General features: G+C 42.1%; 1 protein-coding gene across 10 annotated transcripts in view; it reads right to left on the bottom strand.

The window, feature by feature from the left end:
• Nucleotides 1–16,795, bottom strand: part of PLEKHA3 (pleckstrin homology domain containing A3) — a 27,917-nt gene extending 11,122 nt beyond the window's left edge. For 3 of the 10 annotated variants that reach the window (XR_012905415.1, XM_075934408.1, XM_075934409.1), the window contains exons 1-9: nt 15,878–16,795; nt 14,979–15,095; nt 12,167–12,322; nt 10,408–10,544; nt 9,316–9,480; nt 8,139–8,182; nt 7,663–7,775; nt 1,986–2,104; nt 116–188 (exon numbers count right to left, since the gene is read on the bottom strand). Coding sequence is in view for 3 of the 10 variants with exons in the window: in XM_075934408.1 (XP_075790523.1) it covers nt 147–188; nt 1,986–2,104; nt 7,663–7,775; nt 8,139–8,182; nt 9,316–9,480; nt 10,408–10,544; nt 12,167–12,322; nt 14,979–15,095; nt 15,878–15,917 (933 nt within the window). In the remaining 7 variants the exon portion in view is untranslated. Of the gene's footprint in view, nt 1–115; nt 189–309; nt 2,124–7,662; nt 7,776–8,138; nt 8,183–9,315; nt 9,481–10,407; nt 10,545–12,166; nt 12,323–14,978; nt 15,096–15,877 lie in introns of those variants that run through there. The other 7 variants (XR_012905416.1, XR_012905417.1, XR_012905418.1 and 4 more) reach the window with 4 other exon arrangements.

Here is a 16,795-nt window from a genome sequence, read left to right as displayed (position 1 = left end):
ATATTTCAGAATAGTCAAAAAAACCTCAGAAACTTGACTTTGACAGCCACTTCTGGAAACAAAATACATTAAATCAACACCAAAAACACTGGAAAAAGATAACCAAAATACTCACACATCTATGGATAGTTTCGTAAATAAAGAGCTCATACAACAGCCATAAACAAATTGAAAGTGCATAGTCTCAGCTGCAGAACAAAAAAAAAATTACAATTAATTCTACTTTTTTTTGCATTAAAAGTTAAAGAAAAGTTATAGAAATAGTGTAGCATTAGAGGCTTTTTTCTTTTTCAATCAACTCAAAGACAGTTTGCACTTCAAATTTTATTTTAGATGTATCATGTGGACAACTATTTGGGTGCAATTTAAAAAAGTACAAATAAATAGAAGAAAAGTCGCAAACATTAATAGAAAAATGGTGCATCTGAAGTTAAATATACTAACTCACATCAACATGATAGACTGCAATGCCTCTGTAGCAATAATACACAGATTATTGAGTAATTTCATTTTTTTTAATACTTGTTTTTTTACAATTTACAAGAAAGTGGAGGTATAAACAGCATACATTAAAGCCAAAATTCTCAGAAAAATGCACTTTACTGCCTACTCTGTGTGTGCAAATGACTAATTACATTCAATTGGTAATTTGAGCACAAATTAAGGTTCTAATCCTGCAAACACTTATACTTACACATGTGGGTAGTTTAGTCAATGTGTTGCACCTAAGCATTGGCAGGATGAGAGCCTAGGTATGTAATTAATCATCATATTTATGAAAATTTAAACAAGACATTTAAAAGGAGAGCTTCCACTGGGTTGTAAATTCACATTCTTGTGCCTACACAAGTACAAAATGCTAACATGCACCAGATTAAGATCCATCAGACAAGGTACGTGGCAAATTAAAAGGAGGCTAACCTGGTGAACTGCATCCTGCCTACGGGCCACTTACTGCCCAGCCCTGTTCTAGCTCTACAGTTATGCCATAGTGAAGTGATAAAATAGGAGTCATAATAAACAGAAACGTCTCCCTTTGTATAAATACCTCAAATAAAGTATGTAGAGATACAAATATTTATACCTTACAACAGCAGCTTAACGGTCTATTTGAGAAGCAAACATTAAAATAATACTTTGTTAAAAATATGTCTCTGTTGAAGTGAGCAGAGTAGATCTACACCATGCTGCATTCACCAGTTAGTGATGCTACACACCACACCAACAATGTGTGTACATCTTGAAGCCTGGAGATCTTTAGTAACCAAAGTAAGTAGAAATTTATATGCAAAAAAATAAATAAATAAAAATTGTTAAATACCCAATATTTGGTACAAATGCTTCATATTCCGATAAATTAATTTTTACACATTTGTTTAGAAAAATACACTTGACATTTCTATTTTCAATTGGCTAAAAATAAGGACCAGATCACATATATCCTTGTGTTTTTAAAGGAAGGCAATATTAAAATTACCATCAAGCTGCTATGGTAACCCCCTAGGGACTCAATCCCTTAGTTCTTAAACAAGAAAAATTCTCATCTGAAGAGAAGTGAGTGCACAAGGACTGCAAGACTGAGTCCTAACTTTGTACAAATAACCAGCTGGCCCATGGCACAAGTTACATTCCCTCTTTTTCTCCCACCCCCAAATCTGAAACATTCTTCAAGATTTAAAATCTGCAGGCTTATCAAACTATCAGACCATCGTGCTTTTTTAAAAAGAACTACACTTTCAAAAGCAGATGCCTATCTGGTTAAGCCATCATTTGTTCCAAAATATATACACATTTAAACTGTGAAGTCATTAGGAAAATATTCTTGCAAACAAACTATATAAAGATAAAATACACTTTAAAGTTAGTTTTTACATTATTCTATAAAGTGCAGAAAAAATCCTCCTAAAAAGGAAATCACTACTCCCTATAACAATAATATAATTACAGCAGCTTTTGCATAGCATTACTTATAGAAAGTTGAATACTTCAGTTTCTTCAGGAAGAAGAGGATGGAAGAGTCTCTTCCAATTCAGATCTTTTCTTTGTAACTGATCTGTTTTCTTCAGGAATGGTTGATGGTGCCAAGTGTCCATTGAGAGCACTTCTGGAACAGTGAGCAGATCCTATTAAGATATTGATTGGTATTTAAACTGTGTCCCGATTCAATCCCTTAATCATTCTGCTTGCTAATGTTTCACACAGACAACATTTTTAAACTATGGGTTATAATTTACATGCTCTCTAGGGATTGTATTGAATTATTCTTGTCTATAGCAATACCTAATGGCTGAGTAATGTTAAAAGCTACTGATAACTTCAGATAAGCATACTCTGCAATACACAAATATTTTAAAAGAATCATCTCTGGGGTTCACATGGAAATTCAGTCAAGGATCACAAAAAAGTGTGAGAAGAATTACAGCAGCAAGAATCCTATCAAAACTCCACTGGGACACTTCAAGGTATTAATAAAAGTGTTTGCTTTGCTAAAAGAATCCAGTCTACTGCAGATTGTACCAGAAAGGATGTATGTCTACCTGATCAACTAGATGGCTCATTAATGGTAGATTTAAACACATGGAAATCAGTCAGAGATCAGTTTCTGCATTTGAAAAGTGACACTTTTATACATCAGATACTCAACCAGCTGATGAGCACAGAGAGTGCTGTGCTCCATGTCAGTCACTCTACTTAACAAGATTATGCCAGGTGATTAATGCATATTAAGGTTACTGGAAGACAACATAGAGCCTCTGATAACATTTCTATTTCAAATGACACATCTGTTCTACTTTGGCATTTATCTAGTACCTGGCGAGTTGTCAGAGGCAATCTATCACAGAAAAGTGGGCTAACAGATCTTTATTTTATATAGAGATGTGCTGTTTGGAAAGAAAGTCAGGAGCACTCTTTGCTTGGCCTTCCCTGGCCCCATCCTGCTTGGTAGCTTACATCCTACCCATAGCATATATTCATAACGCACTGAATAGATAGGTGGTGTGATGCAGCTGAGAAACAAATGACCACACTGCTCTAAGGACTGGAGGAATCCTTTGTTGAACAGAATATTTAAGACCTGTTCTTACAGTGCAGAGGTGGGGCAAATAGTGGCCCAAGGGCCAGACATGGTTTACCAGGGTTAGCCCTGGAAGGCCCCTATTGCTATACTTACCTGCACCTTTGCAGGTACAGGCAATTATATCTCCATTGGCCACGGATCACCATTCCCTGCTAATGGGATCTGTAGGAAGAGATACAAATCGGGACACCGCTTCTCACAGCTCCCATTGGCTAAGAATGGCAATCCACAGCCAATGGGAGCTGCAATAGGCCATACCTGAGGCAGCTAAGGTAAATACAGCAACAATGGCCCACCATAGGCTAACCCTAGCAAACCACCACCATTTTATTGCCCACCTGTGTTATAGTGCTCACTCTCTCCCACTTACTGACTTCAATAAAGTTAGACAGGAGTAAAGTCTCCATGTCAGGCATTTAAACAGCACCTCTTGATTACATCTGTGAAAAACCACTGAAGACAGTTTAACTGTCAAGTGTATTTACTGGTACAGTAACACAAAAATGTGGCTGGAGAGATGTCACTAAAGATAAAATGTTGACTAGCATTAATCATAACAATCAGAAAAATAGTGGCCATCTCTTGGAGTTTGCATTTGCAGGACTGACAATAAGAAAATACATTTTATCTTGTAAACTGAGCAAATCTGATACAGAATCAGTGAGAGGAAATAAACATGGAACTCCACAATGCCCTTTTCCAGTCATTTTCAAACAAGAAATGCTCTTGAAAGAGTATAAACAGTTTTTCGTTAATAAAATAGCAGGGATACAGAACCCCTATTGAAAGTTTGGTATTGTCAGTGCAACCTACTGGGAGAAAAAAAGACGGAACTGAATCAACTTCAGGAAAAGGGAAAATAGCAGAAGGGCTCTCCTGTCTAGCATGGTAAAAGTCAAAAACCACAGTAACTCTTCACTTAACATTGCAATTATGTTCCTGAAAAATGCAACTTTAAGCAAAATAAAGTTAAACAAATCCAATTTTCCCATAAGAATTAATGTAGATGGGGATGTTAGGTTCCAGGGAAGTTTTCTTTGCCAGGCAAAATTCATTATATTCATAAACTGTAGGTTTTAAACAATTTTAACAAGCAGTTTAATACAAAAATAAATGTTAAACTGTTTTAACCAAAAACATAAAACAGTAGTAAGACGAGGAAAATAACATTTGCTGTAAGGCTGTGCACCTCCCTGCTGTGTGTATGCAGGAGCAAAGAGAGGCTTCTCATTAGTGGGTGGATTGTGGGCATCCAGCTGCCCCAGGAAAAAACATGGCCCAGGACAGCTGTACAACATCTGAACTGTCACACATTTACTGCTGGACACTCCAGAGTGTGGGGCTCCAGGAGAAGTGGCATGGAGGAGGATGGAAGAGGTCAAGGTGCCCAGAATACACCTAGCTGAGACTTTTGGATGACCCCAGGCAGCTCCCCATTGGCAGGTGCCATGCCCTGATCCCTAGCCACGTCCCAGTCAGGGAAAAAGCTTTCCCAGCAATGTCCCCAGGGAACATTCCCAGTATTACTTGGCTGCCAGACCAGGGCCCCAAGATGAGGAAGCTCATCAGGGCTAGATTCAAAGCAACAACTTAGTGCAGATATTTCCCCAAAGCAACTGGGGCTGCAAACAGAAGCCTGCAGAGATCAATAACCCAGAGAGCTGCCCTGCTGCCAGGCACTTCATGCAGCTGGGCAAAGGAGCTGCTCTTTGCACTAACTTGCTTTGTGTGGTGACTGTCCCCGTGTTTTTATTCCCCTCGCTTTGTTGGAGGAAAGTGACACACTGCGTACAGAACTATATCCAGACACTGATGCCCGCTCCCCCACAGCTGCTTTGCAGGTGGCTGGTGGCCTGGCAAGTGTTTGGTGGAGTGCCCATTCCTGAGCAGGGAGAAAGCTGGGCCACAAAGCAACTGAGAGTTGCTGGAGGAGTAGGATGGGCATTGCGGTGTATTTACAAACAGTATAGTTGAAGAGGTGCCCCTGTCTTACTCCATATCAGCCCACCAAAGACAATGAGGCAGGTAAGGAGACTAGAAGTGCCTAAAGCAGTAGCAGCAACAGCTTCCCCTCACAAGGGCTGATTCTAATTGACTTTGCCTGGGAGTGATCAAATCCTGTCCCTGCTCCATCCCAGGCTTGCCGCTTCCTGCTCTTGCTCCACTACCTTCCCAGAGCATCTTGCGTCCTCCCTTCTCCCTGCCAGCCTTCCTGCACATGGCTGTGTACCAGCTGATTGCTGCAGCAGGAAGCAAGGGGAAGGTGGAAGAGGGAGGCACTGATCCATTGGCAGCCAGAAGGCACTGGGGATATAGGAGGGCTGACATGGAGGAAGCCAGACCCCCCTCGTTACATATTGTGTAATGCTCCCCTTATAAAGTCACTGCTTTTCTGGAGAATCCTGCATGCAGTGCACAGAGAAATGATGTTATAAAGGAACAATTCCATAACCTTAAACGAGCATGTTCTCTAATGGAGCATGGATGTACCTCTGAAGCAATGCTAAGCAGGAGAACGTTAATTGAGGAGTTACTGTACTTTAGTGAAAAAAGCTAGAAACTGAAGCAGTTCTACAAGCTAGAAACTGAAGCAGTTGTACAAAGAACAAGAACGTAACAAATTACCCAAAACAACATGGCTGATCTGACCACAGTCGTCATGAAAGAAGATAGACTGGGTCATCCATGGAAGAAGAACCAGACCATGGTCACCTCGTGTAGAATTCACCTTTGCTCAAAGAGACAGCACTAGGGGCAAGCACCAATTAGGTCTTAACTGGGATTTAAACAGGGGTAAAGTTACATTCCAAGAGAGGAAAGAGGCTGGTCCAAAACTGGATCATTCTTGAAAGGATCTATGCCAAACAAGAGCTAATCAACAAGAAAACAATCCACGGCCTTCCTATTAAAGTCACACTGTAGTAAAAACAAGTGGGAGTGTCACTTTACCTCAGCACACTCATGCCACAGGATCTAATTATGATGAGATAATTGACAGAGACTGTTGTTTTGCTTTATTGACTATGCTGAGTTGTTTCAGAAAAGCATTGCTCTGTGTATGAGGTCAGTAGGTATAAACTGTCCAATATTAATACATTGGGTTGTCACATTCTCCATTCAGTTCTCCTAGTGTAACTCCATGCAATGGAAATTAGCTCCATTCAATGGAACTGCCCTGGTGTATCTGACTCGCTATAATGGTCAGATTGGAAAGCACTGATCAACATTTTGCACAGACTTCCAAAATATTAGTTTACTAGAAAATTTAGCTGGCATTTCTCAGTCCTTTAACTCAATTAATATGTGTTTTTTGGAAAATAAAATGAAAATATATATGCTTCATGTAAATCATTGTTCTGGGGTGAAGCTGGGGATAAGGGGTTGAATATGCAGGCAGCCCCAGAGAGGACTACCCCAGCCCACTTTCACCACAGCAACTTGATGAGAAGCATCTCTCCATGGCCGCTGCAGCTCCAGTGGTGCACAATTTGCTGCATTCCTTTGCCCCCTGCAGCCAGAGTGAGGAATGCAGCTAACTGTGCACTTTCTCCTCGCTTCCTAACAAAGGGGAACAGCCAGCAATGTTCCCATATCAATCAGGGGGTGGGAGGGGAAGAAGATTCAGCCCTCCCCCTGTCCTCCCTAATGCACAGCAGAGGGGTGGGGAGACTTGGGGCTCACGGACAGGGGAGGAGGGGAAGGAACACTCCCAGCCAGTCCCTTTTGCCTTCTTCATGACTCTGTCCCTTTTCTGTATGATTTTATGAGAAGCAATCCCATTCCAGGCACATCCCACTCTCCTGGCACATCCAAACCACTATCTTTAAACTGCACATTTTCATATGCTTGTTGTTCATGTAATCGAGAGGTGGGCTAAAAACAAAAAAACAAAACACAACAAAAAACCAGCACCCCACAAGGATTAGTCCCTGGCGGGATGCCACTACTATATTTACCTGTGCCTCTGCAGGTATTGGGCAATCACAGCTCTGCTGGCCATGGATTGCCATTCACAGCCAGTGGGAGCAGCGGGAAGTTACGCAGAACAGTTCACCGTGTCCTGCCACTCTCATTGACTGCAAATGACAATCCGCAGCCGATAAGATTTGCAATGGTCCAGTACCTGTGGAAGCTAAATATAGTGATAGGAGCCCGCCAGGGACTAGCCCATGGCCTAGATTTGGCCTGAAGGGCCAGAATTTGCCTACCCCTGATGTAATCCCTATGTAGATCTTGTTCTACCAGATTTACTCCCCTTGGGGAGTATCTTACTATCATGTACAAATACAAATATTACATGTACAAATACTATCATGGATTTCAGTGGGACTACACAAGATCTAAGATCAGTCAAGGTGAACAATGGGCGGGTAAGTCAGCCCCATAGTGAACTAAAGCTGCAGTTTTAACTCATTACATAGAAATCCTAAAAGCAACTTTATTGTTTAATTCATTGGCTCTGGTTACATGCAAAGATTATAACTTTATGTATTCTTGCATTGGTGTCAGCAGTACAAGTGTGCAAAGTATGGCAATAAATGTTATACAACACGCACAGTAAAACTGCCTCTCTTCCAACTTACTCTCTGTGTCTTCAAGAGGAATAACATTATAGGATTCTGTATCGGAGTATGTTCTTCTGCGTTGCTGGGATAATCGATGGAGTGAAGAAATCGGTTCTTTTGTGGCATGAGTACTACAAATTAAATAGGATTTAATAGTTTAACAAATTTAAAACAAACATCTTGCCAGTCTATGAGCTTTTAATTTAAGATATACCTTTCTAGTATCTTTTTGATATATCTTATAGTTCTCTGATTAGACCTGTTTTAAAGATAGTACAGAGCAGTACTGAAGAATAAGCTAAAAGGAACTCCATGAGAACAGAACACTGTTAGCATGCAAAGATGTTAAAATCTGAAAAAAATGTGAATTTTAAAGCAAATCATCTGCATAGAAACTTCAGCTGATATTTCACTAGTGGGGGACTTCCTGGATTTGCCAGTGAGGTGTTTTCAGAAAGTGAATAAACCTACTTAACAGCAATTTGTATTCTTACCTCTCTGAACTGTACGTACCAGGATGGCTAATGGAGCGTTTCATCTACAAAATAAAGAAACAAGTTTTAAACTCTTTATTGAAACTTACAAAATGCTTATACACAGCCACATACTCTATTTATACTGCTCAGAGGGAGAAGATGATTTATTAAATTATTATTTAAAACAAAAATCAATCACAATTAACTAATCTTATTTATTTATTTGAAAGGGAAAGATTGCCAGTAAGAAAGGAATTTTCCAAGCATCAATAAAAGAGAACCAGTTTACTATCCAAAAATATTACCTGGGATCTATACATTTCATTCTCGCTTGCCTCAAAATTACCCACATTTCTACTGGGTAATTGGTCAAATCCACCCAAACCTCAAAACATTTTTAATTAACGCTAGCAATACAAAAGAATTAATCCAAGAGCAAAATTTCGCCCTTTTGTATGTAGACAAGGAGACCTCTGATTTCAGTGGGAACTCTCTAAGTGTGCCCAAGAGAATAATTTGACTCAAAGATTGATCAATACAAGTGGCTGTGTGAATGGGAAAAAGATTATCAGATACAAATAAGTAAAGGGAAAGACAGGAGAAAAGTAGCTCGCAAAAATCCATATATATGAAGTAAATTTGACAGGGCCTCATTTATCCCAACCCCTCAAAAGGAGCACAAGCAAAAATTAAGTGTGCAATAAAGTATATGAAGTATAACAAAAACAAACTTATCTGCTAAAAGCATATTTGAGAAACCAGGACATGGTTTTAAAAGGGACATATTAGCACTGGAAATCTCAAATCACTTTATCTGGCTGAACGTTAAGTCACAGAGAAAGCATCTGTTTTGATGAACAACCAGATTACAAAGGCCAATTCATATTTTTTAAATAACTCTGCAATATAGGTAACAGGATAATTACATTTTCATATGAACACTGCAAAGTACTGAGTGTTACACCAGTACTGGGGTAGGATTAGCAATGTCATCGTCCACAGGAGAATTACTCCTACGATGAATAGTTTATGAGAAGGCTGGAAAGCAAAAATGCTAGGGAATATTATCAGTAATGATTCACATTTAAACTTAAAAATGTCGACTTTCAGAAGAGTCAGGATGATACATACACATTATATTCTCCCAATCAGTAGCATAACACTTTAAAATATTACTGTTATAAAACACCCAGACCATTTGAACAGGTGAAGGTGACACAGGAGAAAATAAGGGATCAGGATGAGGCAGCTGAAACATCTCTGGTTTAAACTTGGCATTCGCTATCTTCACACATTCTTCAAGTGTTGTAATAAACGTGTTACATGTGGCACTGAGCAACGAGGAGGCTTCGTTCATGTTCTGAAAACAAACGACAGCAAAAATGTAAGCCGACACAGAGAATGTTACTTTAGAATCAGCTAATTTCCCAGTTAACTAGCTAAAATCCACAAAAAATACAAGTTTGGCAACTATACCTTTTACTCATACCTAGAATCAACTTTACTAAAAAATTAACACACACATATGATAGCAGAGGACTATTTTTGGAGGTCTGGGCAATACAGAAAAACACTACGTTTTTCCTGGTTCCTAATAACAAGAGCGTGAATAAGATTCCTTCGGCTGGAGTCATCAGTTTATTTTCTATTTAGTAAAGTAAGTGTTTTACAGTGTGACCCACCCATTAGATTTCCCAGTGAACCTTTCCGTAAGAGGGCACAATCCTACACTCATCAGTGAAGTGGCACACTTATTCCAGGGCTCAATTTGGTCATGAGGTAGGATTAGAAGAGCAAGCAGATGTCCTGTGGATGCTCAGATGCAAGGGGCACTTGCAGCAGTTTTCAAGACTTTGGATTCTAGTTTGCAAAAGTAAGAGAAGTTCTAGCAATAGCAAAGATCACTTACAGAGAAAGTAAAGAATAAAGAAACAGGATGTTTCAGTTATTATCTATTGTTGAGTTCTTAGACAAGGAGAATTCATGTGCAATCCAGCCCACTTTGCTTCTTTTAACTGAATGACTCAGCAATATATCTGTTTGTTAATATGTACTCTGATGACATTCTATATTGTATTTACACAAGATCTTTTACTGCTGGACTGTACTACCGTACCTCTGAATGTAGCATATGGGCATCAGAATATAGACTATTTTAAAATATTAAACTGACCTTACATCAATATCTTCCAACATTAAGTTGCTGATAAGGTGTATAAAGTGATAATAAGAACTTAAGATGATTTAACTAATCAGATTCTTCAGTATAATTTTAGAAATCTGATACCTCAATGCTGGGAGATGAGCGAGTCTCATCACGGTGAACAAATTCTTGTATTGTATGAACTTGCTGCATTAAAAGATCACAGTAGAGTCGAAGTTCGGACATTTTGGTTTTAAGAGATTCATTGGTTTCACTTATTTCTACAAGAAAAATAAGAAATAAAAAAATAATAATAACCTCTCCCACTAATCAGGGCATAAAACTTAATCTGCACAATTTTTACAAACCATTTTTTTTCCATCTACGAGATACACAGATTGAAATTCCTTTCAAAACTAAAAAGGAATTTTTAAATGACACAGGAATAGTTTCACAAAGAACAAGTAAATTAGGACGGGAGCATGGAGAAAAGTATATAACCAGCAAAGAAAAGAAACAACTATTTCTTATTTACCATGCCATCTCAGGAAACACACAATGGACAAAATCTGTGACCTAAAGAGGTCTGTTTGTCTAAATTCACAAGCATCTGAGCAGAGCAGTTGCTCACTCATGGAAACTTGCTAGTGATTAACTTGTCAGATTGGCTACAAAGAATTAGAGATCTTTACCCTCGTTCCACCAAGAAAAGCTAGGGAAGCAAAAATGGGGATTATGAAGAAAAATCAGAACAATGGGAACCAAATGATTCTCAAACAGCTACTGACAGCTTTTTGAAGGTGGCAACACCATAAAGCAGCATGTGATTGATTTCTATATTGTTTACAAGAATACTGTCCATGCACAGATGGTTCACCATTGTCCTGGACATGTCTGAGACTTGAAATGCCATTACTACAATTTATGTAAGCAGATACTATTGCCCAGGATTATGGTTTGACTTTTCAAAGGGGCCTAAGGAAAGAAGCCCAGTGACTTCAGTTCAGAATCCTAGCCAACATGTCAGCAGGACTCTTGACATAGATAATTGGTGATAAAGGGGCAGATCCTCACCTGGCGCAAAAAACTAACAATTTCTTTGAAATAAATGGAGTTAACACTGAGTTACACCAACTGTGGATCTGACCCTTCATTTTTAATAGCAACATTTCTATGATTCTGGTAAAAAACAATATCTGAAACAAGACAAATCTGAGCACAACATAGAAACCCAAAATAATAAAAAAAAAAGTATGACAACCAGCAGTGGCATAAAACACAGGAGGAGCAGTGAAGTCAAAAGCAAATTGCACATAAGCAATATAAGAAGTAATTTGACCTACTTGCTACCATATATTTACAATATTTTAACTTTTTTTTCCTTGTTCAGTTATGACTTTGCTTAACCACTCAGACATCCCCCAGTTAGAAGTTGCCACAGTACTGCAGAGATGCTCTCTGCACTACTTAGACTGGTAAAATTAATAATTCTGAGAAGCAATGCCAGCTGTGGGTTTTTTAAGCTTATCTACTTCACTATGCTTAATGATGCCCTTCAATCAAAGTATTATATTTTATTAAAATGAGCTCATATTTATACATAACACATATACATGCACATGTAAAGGGAATTGGACTACCCTGGAAAATACAGTAATTATAATTCTTCCTCTCTGCTAACTTTAGCAAAGGCTGATCTGTTCATTTCCTGTTCCCTTTGGAAATTCCAATTTAAATATAAACCAAAAGTTATTATATGTATACAACAGCGGTTACATCCATAATTAAGACTTATACCTTACATAAATAAAATTAAGTTCAACCACTAGAATGGGACAAATTAAGAGCCACCTTCTTAAAAACCAATTTTATTAGATTTCATACACTCTAAGGGTATAAATACCTTTTTCTTTTTTTGTTCTGGTGTCTGTCAAACAGGCTTTAGAACTACCCAGCGCTACTAGCCATCTCTGCCTCTCAGCCGCATTGACTGCTTTCATATAGAAGTGCTGTTCCCCTGGGATTATCAACTCCATTCTTGTGTTATCTGTTGAATGAACTTAGGATAAAGGAGGAAAAAAAGACTAATTTTGCAAACAATAATTAAACCAGTAAGAGTACTACTTATCAAACACAGATCATATTATCTCAAGCTATTTAAGATTGCATCTTAAGAAATGGAAACTACGGCACACAGTTCTTAACATTGTATGAATTTGATATTCACAAACATAACTGACTATTGCCCAACCCAGCGCTAGCTATTGCTTAGTTTTTGATGGGGAGGGGCTACTTTTCTGTGGAGGAGATGCGGGGTCTAGGATGGCGGTTGGGTGCAGAAGAGGGCACTGGGTAAGAGACTGGGGAGGAGACAACACTGTGAGTTCTGAGAGGATGTCGGGAGAAGGAGGGGGTTGTGAGCTGAGTCAGGGGATGGGGGGGTTAGAATTAGGGAGGGAATGTAGATGCAGGAAAGGATTCTGGTCTGGGGGAGGGGATCTAGGAGGAGGTGCAAACTCTGGGAGGGAACTGTGACAAGGGGAAAAGGGAGTGCAGACTGCAAAGGCTTTGGGTGGTGACCTGGGGCAGGGGAATGGGGTACAAGGTTTTAGAGGGTGTTTGGGTGCAAGAGAGGATTCTAGCCTGGGGGAGGGATTTAATAAGGGGTACAGAGTCTGGGAGGGAGTTGTGACAAGGGGTAAGGGGATGCAGAGGCTTTGGATGGTAACCTGGAGGAGGGAGTTGGGGTGCAGGAGGGGCTGGGATGCCAGAGGCAGACTGTGGCTGGGAGGCACTTACCTAAGTGTCTCCTAGTCAGCAATCTTGCAGCACCCCCAAGGCAGCCCCGGCTCCCTGCTTGCTGCAGCCCCAGACCACTTGAAACTGCAGACTATTTCCTCCATGTGGCTCTCAGCTCTGGGAAGGGGAAGAGGCTTGCCCTGCCCCCATCCCTCAGGACAATCTCTCAGCTCCTATTGGCTGAAAACAACTAGCCAATAGGAAATGAGAGCTTGGATGGGGCCAGTTCCTAGTGGCCGGTTGTTTCCAGCCAATAGGAGCTGAGGATTGGACTGGGGACAGGGAGATCACATGAAACCTCTCCCTCCCTGCAAAGCAGAGACACACACAGACTGTGCCAGTAAACAGCGGCAGCTGTGTGCTTGAGGGTCCCAGCACGGTGGTCCACGGGCCAGATCCGGTGGCTTGGCAGGCTGGATCTGGCCCCTGGGTTGTAGTTTGCCCAGCCCTGAGCTACAGCCAGGCACAGCATGAACAGATACTGTACAAAATTCCCTCAAAACAGTGCCAAAACATTCCTCACCTGAAAGACCACTGCTAGTCTAGTCCTGATTCCATCATGCTAACCTGAAGATTTTTGTAACATTGGGCAAACATCCAAGGAGGACTAAACTAAAACCAATCTCTTCTGGGCTCTGTGTCAAAGTCACCATCCTTCCAAGCATGAGAACTATATATCATATTCAGTACTAGATCCTTAATGTCAGAGGTCTCAGAGTGACAGGCATAAAATCTCTACCGCAGTACTCCCCGGTCTAGCACTAGGCAGCCCTGCATACATAACAGATGGAATTAATCCCAAATTACTGGTATCTATATACAGGCAGTCCCCGGGTTACATACAAGATAGGGACTGTAGGTATGTTCTTAAGTTGAATTTGTATGTAAGTCGGAACTGGTACATATTGTAGGGGAAACTCTAGCCAAACATTTCTCCAGAGCTCAGTTTTATTCTCCCACACCTCACTTCCCTCAGTCCTTTATTCTCAAGCTGAGGTGTCTGTTGAGAAAAGCCGCTCCGCATCTCCCTAGTCTGCTGGGGGGGGGCGGGGGCGCTAGCTTCGCGTCTCCCTGGTCTGCTGGGGGGAAGAAGCTAGTGCGGGGTTGCCTCACCCCGTTGTAAGTAGGGATCCGATGTAAGTCGGATCCATGTAACCCGGGGACTGCCTGTATGACTGTTCTTCCTCATACTATATCAAATGAACAAGCAAACAAGAAAAGGGTATTGAATGTTTCAAGAGATATTAGTAATGAGATATAAACCTTTCACTTCTAGGTCACTGATTTCAATCTAAGTACTAGTATTTGTAACCAAAAGTTGTTGCCATTCAATAACTGCTTGCTGGTCTACATAAGAGAAGTACATGGACTTGGTCCATTTTTTAGTGGTCAGGTATCCACATCCCAGATACCTCAAACAAAGTGCATCAGAAAAAAGACCAAAGGCAGAAAATAATGAAAGAAACTAATCATCTCATCCTAAACGTGGCACCCACCAGATCACTGCTGTGTCTCTCCCACCAAACAATTCCTAATATTCACCATTCCCTCCAAGATTAGAAAGGAAAAGAGCTGCAGCTGTGGTAACAGCTTCCAGATGAATTCATTTATATTTCAAATATAAGACATAAACAGAAAAGTTTTTTTAAAAAACTCAAGGGGTTACATGGCTGTTTTTTAACCTCATACTGGAGCAGAAAATATAACCTTTTTATTATTATTATGCTTCAGGAGTCATGTTCAGTAACTAACGGCAGTTGATGTAGCATGTCTGGAGATGTAATTTCCCTCCCCCCCCCACCTTTTTTTAAGCATAAAAGAAATTAGTGATACAAAAGTGGTACTGTATTAGGTCACCTTGTTCATCCCCCTTGCCGATTAAAATTCCCTCTAATAAAAACCTATTTAAATCTTACCTTTAATTTCACACACTGCCATCTTTATACTTCCTTTACTGCCTTTGCAAACATCATCCTGTGAATCATAGTAGGACAATATCCCATTGTCTAAAACAAACCAGCGAGGTTGCCAACCTAGGAAGACCATAAATATGAGAGAAAATTGTTATGAGACATTGTTTAATGGCAAAATCCAAGTCGATGCAAGGACGGGCAGGGACAGAAGACGCCTCGGCACTGCCCACTGGGGCAGCACAACTGGATTCTCTGGCTACGTCTAGACTGGCATGATTTTCCGCAAATGTTTTTAACAGAAAGGTTTTTCCGTTGAAAGCATTTGCGGAAAAGAGCGTCTAGATTGGCACGGACGCTTTTCCGCAAAAGCACTTTTTGCAGAAAAGCGTCCGTGCCAATCTAAACGTGGTTTTGTGCAAGAAAGCCCTGATTGCCATTTTCGCGATCGGGGCTTTTTTGCGCAAAACAATACCGCGTTGTCTACACTGGTGCTCTTGTGCAAAAGCATTTGCACAAGGGGGCTTTTGCCTGAACGGGAACGGGAGCAGCATAGCATTTCCGCAAGAACACTGACAATCTTAGGTGAGATCATCAGTGTTCTTGTGGAAATTCAAGCGGCCAGTGTAGGCAGCTAGCAAGTTTTTCCCCAAAAGCAGCTGCTAGTCTAGGCAGCCTCTGAGTCTAGGAACAACAGGACAGCCGCCATCAGACGCTAAAACTCCCCAGCAGGCTAAAATGCGGCAAATGACTCCACCCGCCACGCCAGCTGGTTTCCTAATCTCAGCAGACATCAATCCGCACCCTCATTCCCCTTTCCCCCAGCAGCTGCATCCTGCCCGCCTCGCCCACTGACACCCCGCAGAGGGATGCTACGCGTCAGAAGCAGCCTGCCCTGCCCATACCTGTCAGGTAATTGGTCCACTTGTACAGGACTCCTTCCATAGCTCAGGGCCAGGCTCCGTGCTGCATCCTCCTCCTCCTGGGAACGGGCGGCAGCAGTGGCAGAGACCTACCTCTCCTTCAGCAGCCGCCTAGGGACATGTACCGCCGAGCCGCAGCTGGGGGCCGAGAGCAGCCGCAGCCCCGCTATCCGGCTGGCCCTGCAGATGCTGCCCGCGGCGGGCTATGCAGGGCGGCTGGTGCGGCGGCCGAGCGCCTCATGTCCTGTGCACATGGCAGTCCGGGCGCGGGGGGCGGCCGGGGTCCAGCTCCCCGCAGGCTCAGCCCGCCCCTCTCCTCGGCTGCTTGTTTCTCTGACCCTGCCCCCAGCCGTCGCGTTTGCTGCCATTGACCCGGACGTCTCATTTACTTCCTGCAAGAAAGGGGCTGGCGCAGCCACGCCTGGCGAGCCCAGCCTGCCTCTGCTCGCAGCGCAGCCACGCTTTCGGCAGGAGCCCCGGGGCCCGTCCCCCACCCCGCCACGCAGGGATATGGCACGAGCGGCCTCGCTTCGTTTCTGCCCCCTTCGGCCAAAGCACGAGAAGGAAAATGGGGCAACAGCCTCTGTGGAAACGCGCACCCCCAATCCCTCCACCCTACGGGAGGGACGATGCAGACAGAGCCAGCTCCGGGGAGAGGGGAGGGACGCTCACATATACACTGAATACCCCGCTCCCTGCGAGACCGCCCAATCCCCCAGCAGCACCAGCGGAGAGACTGGAAGCCGCACGCCCTGCAAAATCCGTCTCCTCTCCCCGGAGGTGGTGCAGAGCCGCAGTCGCGCCCCCAGGGAGCCCTTGAAACACTGCCCGGGAGGGAAGCGAAGCGGTCTCAAGAGAGAGTCCGACGTTCTGGGCAGATCCCGCCGCGAGCACACGAGA

Source organism: Pelodiscus sinensis, chromosome 7 (assembly GCF_049634645.1).
Source record: "Pelodiscus sinensis isolate JC-2024 chromosome 7, ASM4963464v1, whole genome shotgun sequence".
Taxonomy (NCBI): Eukaryota; Metazoa; Chordata; order Testudines; family Trionychidae; genus Pelodiscus; species Pelodiscus sinensis.
The sequence above is the reverse complement of the archived record's forward strand: the minus strand, read 5'-3'. Positions and strand labels throughout refer to the sequence as shown.